Source organism: Echinops telfairi, unplaced genomic scaffold (assembly GCF_000313985.2).
Source record: "Echinops telfairi isolate 266 unplaced genomic scaffold, ASM31398v2 ScPeMD7_7461;HRSCAF=8499, whole genome shotgun sequence".
Classification (NCBI taxonomy): Eukaryota; Metazoa; Chordata; class Mammalia; order Afrosoricida; family Tenrecidae; genus Echinops; species Echinops telfairi.
The window spans coordinates 2,062,026-2,071,352 of record NW_022111361.1 but is presented as its reverse complement, the minus strand read 5'-3'; the positions used below and the strand labels follow the sequence as shown (position 1 = coordinate 2,071,352).

The following is a 9,327-nucleotide window of genomic DNA, read 5'->3' as shown; positions in this document are numbered from 1 at the left end:
AAGCGAATTTTGGGAATGATGAGGGCAACAAATATATAGGTGTGCTTTATACAATTGATCTATGTATTGTGATGAATTGTATGAGCCCCAGTAAAATGATTACATTTAAAAAAAAAGAAATTGGTGGTTAAATGCATTCATAGGATCAGACATCTGGGGAGTAACCAAGTTCTGATGTGTAGCCGTCCCGTTAAATACAGGTTGTTCTCTTCAAGGTTAATGAACCACAAGCTTGTGATAAGCTCATCTTCTTCAAATTCATCTATTTTAAGCATTAGTTCGTTCTCCTATCATCTGGAGTCATGGCCGTTCTTTGATCTCATTATACTTGTCTTTGGGATTGACTTCAGCTCAATGCATTTCCTGAAGAATCTAACTTTACAAGTGACCCATCCCTAAAAGTCCCTGCATTGCCAACTTGTGCGCTATGGCACAGAACCATATGGTAGAATAAAGGCAAAAAATGTAGCAAAAGATTCTTTTAAATGTGTAGTTTTGAAAGAAAAGACAGGGCAGCTATTTGAAGGGAGGTATAATTTAGGGGAGCTGAGTTCTAAAGCCGACCAGTTAAGCAAGGCTAACCTGTCCCTAAATGCTCATTTTTTCTGTTTTGCTTGAATATCAACCTCTCCTCTGGTTCATGGCTAAAGAGTTAAATATATTTTATGTGTGTGTGTGTGTGTGTGTGTGTGTGTATGCAACCTAAGCTATGAATCTTGTGAAGGTGAGATTATCCTGTATTTTCAAGATGAGCCCCAAATAGTCATTTGAGGCTATACCCCCCCAAAACCCAGAAATTTTGTTTCAAAGCTGTTGGTTTTATTTAATTTATTTTTTCACAAACCAACCTCATCACCTTCAAAGTACTCTCCATTACACTTTATACATTTGTCAAATCTGCAATTCAATTTTGGCAACATTTTTCAAACTCATCTGTTTGGATGGCTGACAGCACCTCGCTCATTTTTTCTTCACCTCTTCTACATCATCAAATCACTGTCCTCTCATGTCCCTCTTCATTTTCGGAAACAAAAAGAAGTCACACAGAGTGAGGTCAAGTGAGTAAGGTGCATGAGGCCAGGGAGGCGTGCTGGTTTTTGCTGAAAATTGGTTCACTGAAATGACTGAGGGAGCAGGTGCATTGTCGCGGTGACAAAATCACCTCCCACAAATTAGGCTTTCTTTGTCACACACTGTTACAGGATCTTTTTAGGACCTCTGAATAGAAAGCTTGATTAACAGTCTGACCTGGTGGAATGAACTCCAAATGCGCTATCCTACTCACATCATACTGCCATTTTAAAAATCCAAAGAAAAACAAAATTTTAGGAGACAATAGAAAAGTCAGGGAGTGATTGAACTCTGAGTGCTAACAGAGTGAGAAAACATTCATTTAAAAGTACTTGCACTGAGTTTCATTTTGAGCCTATTTTCACAGCTAATCATTCATAGTGCAAATGTATAAAAACATCCTCTTATGGAAAGGTCTCGGGGAGGAGACAAGCCAGTCAGTGTGCAGTGTAGCAACTATGAAACACCCAACTTTCCTCTAGTTCCTAAATGCTTCCTCCCCACCCACTATCATGATCCCAATTCCACCTTACAAATCTGGCTAGACCAGAGGATGTATACTGGTACAGATAGGAACTGGAAATGCAGGGAATCCAGGGGGGATGATCCCTTCAGGAGCAGTGCTGAGAGTGGCGAAACCAGGAGGGCGGAACGTGGTGTGGAAAGGGGGAACTGATTACAAGGATTTACATGTGACCTCCTCCCTGGGGGACAGACAACAGGAAAGTGGGTGAAGGGAGAAGTCAGACAGTGTAAGATATGACAAAACAATAATTTATAAATTATCAAGAGTTCATGAGGGAGGAGGGAGCAGGGAGGGAGGGTAAAAATGAAGACCTGATGCCAGAGGCTTAAGTGGAGAGTAAATGTTTTGAGAATGATGAGGGCGATGAATGTACAAATGTGCTTTACACCATTGATGTATGTATGGATTGTGATGAGTTGTATGAGCCCCCAATAAAATGATTTATATATATATATATTAGTTAATCCTGAGTATATAGTATCAGACTTTCCCTTTGTTTGGTATAGTCTTTCTTATATAACCAATATGAAAGGAAACTAGCCTTTTAAAATACCATATGAAAGAATTTTCTCTAAAACTTTAAAGAAAAAATTTAAAAGGCAAATGTCTGACTTGTTAGCTCTGTATTCCATGGAAAGGAGAGAAAGGTCTTCTGTAGGGAGTATAGCATTTAGTCCTCATTGTAGAGTAGAATAGCTCAAAACTGATAAGTATATGGTCATTTTCAAATGACTATAACATTGAGTTTTATTTTTACATTTCTCACTTTGTGAGGGTTTTTTTATAGATAGATTAATCAAGGCACAAAAGATTGAGTTTCTTGTCCAAGGCTTGTGCTATTGTGCGTTAATCAAGTAGAAAACAGTGAAATCTCTCTGAAAAACTTAAAGTACCATTTAGGGATAAATGGTAGTTGAATTTATTCTTTAGGAGTTTACATTGGTCAAGAGGAATTATTCACTAATCTAATGTGTTTAAAATAATACATTCAGTTCTGTGTTTAGAAAGAAATATCTATCTCAAGAAACTTAAATTCTAAGCAATCGTTAATTTAAGGTCTCATTCAGTAAATTAGTGAAGAGCTCATAAGTATAATGTAGTAGTAGTGTGATTTCTACTAACTGTTTTTATTAACATTATTTATATAGAGTGAATACTGAATGTGGGAAGACCCATTTTAATTTTAGTTGCTTTGTTGAGCTTTAGAAATTACATATAACTTCTAATTTTGCATTCTTTTTGTTCTACCACTTCCATGTACAGAACCTTATGGTCATTCATGGTCAAAATTAAGTTGGTGAAATTACAAAAAAGGAGATTTCTCAGGATAGCACTTTATTCTTTGTTATTTGTGAGTTGATATTGTAATGCTTTTGAGCATAAAGGTTTAACTGTGCTATTAGTTTATTTTCTAACAAATTGCCTCATATCAATGAGCATTAAAACTTCCACCTAATCAACATGTTACTCAAATAAAGAAATATAGGAGGAAAAAAAGAAATGCAGAATGGTGTGTGTGATGTTCAATGTCTGAACTTAAGTCGACTTGCGACTACTTGAGTAGACATATACGTGTTCAATCTTATTTCCATCTTTCAGTGAGATAAGGGACTGCACAGGCTTCTGTGTGTGTGCCTTATATCCTTTTCTCATTAGAGCCTGAGGACTAGATGCAGGCATTGGGAATATTGGGTCTTTCACATCAGTTTCGTTGAGAAAATAAAGACATACTAAAGGCACTGTTGATAAGCAAGTTTCCAGGAAATGGCCAAAACAAATGGAATTTTTTCAACAAACATATTCAGTACTGAAGGTGCCTAGAGAGCTGCTAGCGAGCTGACTGACTTGCACATGTCACAGGGCTATCGCGTGGTTTAGAATCAGGCAAGGTGTGCTTGAGGGGTGCACATTGAGCTCATCTGTAAGCAAAGTAACCAATCAAAGAATCGGGACGACTTGCGGACAAAGGCAGCGTCAGGACTGGAGAAAGCCTCCGTGAGACTCTGCATGAGCCAACGATACAGTTGTACTTGCTGAAAGCTAAGAGGACATGCAGCGCGCGTGAAGCTCAAAGCACATACGTTCAGTGTGTGCTGCACTGCGCCATCAAGAAAGCAGGAATCTCACTGCTGGGTCCGCAATCACATCATGGTCAACAGAGAAAAACATGGAAATTGTTGGCTGTGATCCATAAAGGTTTCATTGGCTAAACTTCAGAAGGTCTCTCTTCTGATTTTTTTGGGAAGCTCCACTGAAATCTATTCACCATTATCGATTGATCTTGATAGTCTTTAAAATGCTGCTTCTATAGATTCGATTCCAGTATCACAGCGATAGGCAAATCACCACAGTATGACAGTCAGATGGTGATTTGGATAATCATTGCATTTAATTCAGACCTCAATTCACGTTCCACGGATAAGAAAACTAAGGCTTAAATTGGTCAAGTCTGTAGCCTGCTGCTGCTGCTATGTTTAAGGATGGGAAGGATGTCTGTTTGGCTCCGATAGGCACACACTTTTCACTCAACAGCAGAGTCAGCATTCTTAAGCAGTAATGTATCTTGAATCATCAAAGAAATATTCAGCTGAATTTTTGCTATTGTATTTACTGAGGAAGGAATGCACAGAGATATATTTTATAAATATGTGAACCTTAACAACTGAAAGAACTAAAGACTTTCTGCTAAATTTTGTTTTATCAAGATGCTATTAATCACAGCAACCGTTTTCCTCAAATACTCAGTTAATCAAGTGTGTGTTGTGTACTTCATGGGGTGGGTACTTACTTACTAATGGGTATCATGTTTAGTTCAGAATTGGAAATAATTGTTTTTTAGGATATGTAATTAATTGGATATTTGTCAATGCTAGACTTAAGATTCAAGTGACTATATTGCGCTTCACAGTTAAGTTAATTTTGATAATTGAGACATAAGATTCTGAAATTAAAGGGTGAATCGAGCGCAACAGTTAGTTAATAGTATAACAGTGTCCCATGGGCAGGCAACGTGGGAAGTCACGAGATGGCCTTGTGAACAAGGGCTGTGCTCTGGGCAAAGGGGCACCCTCATTATGCAATCACACAGGGAGCAACTGTCGATTAAGTACCATTTTATTCCATTTAGACCTAATGAACTTAGTAAATGCGATTTCTGCTGAATTAAGGCGCAGTCGAAGCCTTAATTTGGATTCTGTGCCATCTGGGTCAAGACGCGCCGACGTTGCGTGTGTTTACTTGGTAAGGGAAAGCCCTCGACTCGTCTCTCTTCCTGGTGAACGCTCTGACACGTGGTCATGGAAGATGGCTTGTGCCAAAGGGGTATCCATTCGTGAGCGGAAGTTAGTGAAATGAACGACCAAGAAAACGGTTTCCTGGAGTTTTGTTTCCATTATTGCTAATTTTCTTCAATTACTCTGCATGACAATTATAAAAATCCAGGGAGTAAAAAGGAATTTAGTTGAGGTTATAGAGGGTTGGCAAAATGGTTCTCAACAAATAGGCAAAGGAATGGTGAGGTGACGATGATATGTGTTATCACTCTGTCCTCCATCACGTTCATCTCAGAAGCGCAATGACACTGTGGTTTTATTTGTAATTTTCAGGAAGAGGTTCGGATCAGCATTTTGGAGCAAATGCAAAAGATGTATCTGAAGAAACCCATGTCTGCCTACCCTGCAGGGAGGGCTGCCCCCACTGTGCTGATGACAGTCCGTGCTTTGTCCAAGAGGATACGTACTTGAGGCTGGCAATCATCTCCTTTCAAGCTCTGTGCATGCTGTTGGACTTCATTAGCATGCTGGTGGTCTACCGCTTTCGCAAAGCAAAGGTAATCCCAGGAACCCCGGTGGTGATTTTTCTTTTGATTACATGTAGAGTAGCCTCTTTTCATTTTTTTTTCAGTTAACAAATGTAAATCCCAGTTGCTTCTCTACTAAGTAATTTTTTTCTATAATAATTGGACTAGAATATGAAGGTTATATTCTTTCACTTTATAGGATAAATCAGGCTTTACAATAAAGCCTGTATCATAGCATTCTTTTCCCACTTTTAGCCTGATGCTTTCCCTATTGTAACCTGAACTCATGTGCTTCATTACCTTAAGGGCTCTCCTGTCCATCATCTGCTTGGTCTCAAGAAGGATTTATTCGGTCAGCATACAATATGTTGTTCATTACTTCCTATCTAGAAAGTTTGGGATACTTCTTATATTTTATTTGTATTTCTCTTAGACAAGTTTGATTATAATAAAATGGACTCAACTGTTTTTGAATACATTATTCTCTGAAGGATGAATTTATTCATGAGCTCCTCTTTGGCATTCCCTCAGTGTCCTGGCACAATGGAGACCCTGGGAAGACTTTATATGGTTTGTGATAGATCTGGTCTTTCAGGGCTGTTCTGAGAAATCAGAGTGGTACAGGATTTGTAGGCTTCTCAGTCCCCAAGAGACAAAATATGGAACATGTTCAGGACAAGATTTTGAGCACCTTTCTCCAGTTATTCCCTCAAGTAATTACTTATAGCGGACTTTGTGGTTCAGGCTGCCTGTAGAAAAATATTTGTGCCATTTTAAATTAAAACAGAACATACATTTTCCAACTTTTCTGAATTCAAATGACCCCTTCATGCTGGTAAAGGTGACATCGGTTCAGATTTGGAACTCGCTGGAAGTATAGAGGTAGACAGTGCTGCCCATTACAAACTGAAAAGAGAAAACAGCCCCTCGCGAATGCCACGTATTCTGAAACTGCAGAGTAACATAAAACAGCTCCGTGGACATTCTGTGGGACAGTACCCATTGTATAAACTTTATTAGTTACCCTAGGTAGACAGTTTCATTAACCGAAGCACAAAACAAAAATGAAAAGAGTAAATTTAGGTAAATTGCTTTTCATTTAATCAATATTTGTCCTTATTTTGAAAAAAAATTATGTTAAACTGTGCACTGAATGAGGTAATAGGAAATTGGAGTGGAAAATACCTAATTACTGTTGCGTAAATGAAATTAATTGCTTTTTTTTTTTTTACAAAATAGTCTGGCACTGGCAGAGCAAGTAGAGCTGAAATGTCTCCTTAATAAACTTCTCTGAAACCTCTTTGATATAATATAATTCATTTATACGGAGGTAGACACATAGTTCTTTATGAATTTTAATTCATTTTAAACATTTATGATTGCAGTGCTAAAGGAAGTGAGTGATATATGGCAGGTAGACTATTGGGAGGGAGCCCTGGAGGATGATGGATTAATTATTGTGCTGCCAACTGCGGTGCTGGTGGGTCCAAGCCCCTAGCCACTGTGCGGGGAAAGGTGAAGCAGCCTGCTCCTGTACACATTACAGACGTGGGGATCGCGAGCCGTCATTGACTCGATGGCGGCGGGATTGAGATTGCTTGGGTTAGACACATGTCTTCAGCTAATAATGTCACTTCACCTAACTACTGGTACCCACCTTCCTCAGGCTCCCTGAGGTGGGCTCGTAGTTCTGCCCAAATCCTTCTTTAGGGGGCTATAATGGGAATAGATATCTTTACATGTAATTTTGGTGACGTTTCCTTAGATCAGTGGTTTTCAACCTTCCTAATGCCGTGACCCTTTCATACAGTTCCTCATGTTGTGGTGACCACCACCCCCCAACCATAAAATTATTTTCATTGCTACTTCATAACTGTAATTTTGCTACTGTGATGAATCAGGCGACCCCTGTGAAAGGGTCATTTGACCCCCAAAGGGGTTGCTACCCACAGGTTGAGAACCCCTGCCTTTGATTCAAAGTAGTTGGAGTATATAAACAACTATCTCATTTTAAAGTTGTTATCAAATGTGACATAGTATAGGGAGGATATTTTTAGAAAAAATATATTAAAGTCAGCGAACACAGATACAGAATATTGAAGCTAGGTGATATAATTTGTCTACTGCAATGCATTAATTATAAAGGCAATAAAAATTTTCCATGCTGCATTGAAGATTTATAGCCTATAGACTTTGGCTTTGCATTTTAAAGTTTTCTTCTTCAGGTGAAGCAGAAATTTAATGATTCCGTTTGGAGCAACAGTGCATTTCCCACTGATTTTTCCACATACTGATCATTGAAAGAACAAAGAAACATACAGTCAATGAATTCAAATCTATTTTGACAAAAGACAAAAAATTCCAACAGCAATATAACATTGTGAGTGTGTTGTGTAAAGTCTATCGCTCATTGATTTAGCTTTGAATCCTGCCTCAGCGTTATATACTGGGATACTGTCTGAAAAATGTCCAATTTACCTTTATCTAGGATTCTCTTGGACCAATATTAACTAAAAAATGTATCATAGTGGAGGAAGCACACCAGCCTGTGTGTTCATGGGGTGTTGATGGGATCAGGTATCAGGCATCTAAGACCCAGAACAAAACCATTCCCAAGGTGAATGGGTGGTGGTGGTGGTGGTGGCGGTGGTGCATGGAATGGTGACCCAATGCCCATCTGTAGGCAACTGGACACCCCCTCACAGAGAGGTCACAGGGAAGAGATGAGCCAGTCAGGGTGCAGTATAGCACTGATGAAACGCATAACTTTCCTCTAGTTCTTTGGTGCTTCCTTTCCCCCGAAAATCATGACCTCAATTCTACCTTACAAATCTGACTAGACCAGAGCATGCACACTGCTACAGATAAGAGCCTGCAACACAGGGAATCCAGGATAGATAAACTCCTCAGGGTCAATAATGAGAGTAGAGATATCAGGAGGATTAGGGGAGGGTGGGGGGAGGAAGGGGGAATTGATCACAAGGATCAACCTAGAACTTCCTCCCAGGGGGATGAATAACAGAAAAGTGGGTGATAGGCAATAAAGGATGATGTAAGATATGAAAATAATAATCTATAACTTATCAAGGGTTCGTGAGGGAGGGCAGATGGACGAAGGCAGGGGAAGAAATGGGGAGCTGATAATCGGGCTCAAGTGGGAAGTGAATGCTTGGAAAATGATGAATATATGTGAAATGAAAATATGTGCAAATGTGCCTGACACACTGCATGAACGTATGGATTGTGATAAGAGATGTAAAGAGCCCTCAATAAAAGTAAGGAAAAAATGTATCATAGACCTAAAAGCTAAAACTATCGTTTTAATAAATCTTCCTGACTTTGAACTAGGCAGTAGTTTCTGAACTATGACATGAAAGATATAAATGACAATAAGAAAATTAGATAATTTTGACTTCATTAAAATTTTAAAAATTGTAATATACTTCAGAGGACTCCTTCAAGAAAATTAAAATTCAACCCAAATAATGGCATAGAATACAAGAATAAGAAAAGAAATTCTTGCCACTATACTGTCTACTCATGCAGGCCTGTGTTTATCCAAAACAAACCACACTGAAGCATGTCTCTGTGATCAGTGAGTGGCTGCAGACTAGTTTCCTCGGTAACACTTGCTCCGTGCCTTCAAGGTTCCATTAAAACAATCCAATCAAAACAGTGACTTCCAAAAGGACCTACTCGTTATAGTGCAGGCAGCAGGGTCAGCTCGGAAAGCAAGGGCGACCATTTTGGAATTCCCAAAGAGCGTTCTTGATGGATTTTGTTGAAGGACAAAGGATGATCATGGGGTTATAAAGAAGTTTTCAGAACATGGAAGTCTGCTTGGATGAGAAAAAGGCCAGGAAATTGATAGCAAAGATTTTTTTTCCTGTCATGATAATACACCTGCTTGATTTTCGTAGTAGCCAAAGGC

At 39.0% G+C, this 9,327-nt stretch overlaps 1 protein-coding gene across 1 annotated transcript in view; it reads left to right on the top strand.

Moving 5' to 3' along the window:
• The window catches only part of GPR158 (G protein-coupled receptor 158), a 472,736-nt gene that overhangs the window by 261,874 nt on the left and 201,535 nt on the right, over nucleotides 1–9,327 (top strand). Inside the window, exon 4 of the mRNA XM_004716112.3 lies at nucleotides 5,203–5,426. Coding sequence (XP_004716169.2) covers nucleotides 5,203–5,426 — 224 coding nt within the window. The remainder of the gene's footprint in view (nucleotides 1–5,202; nucleotides 5,427–9,327) is intronic.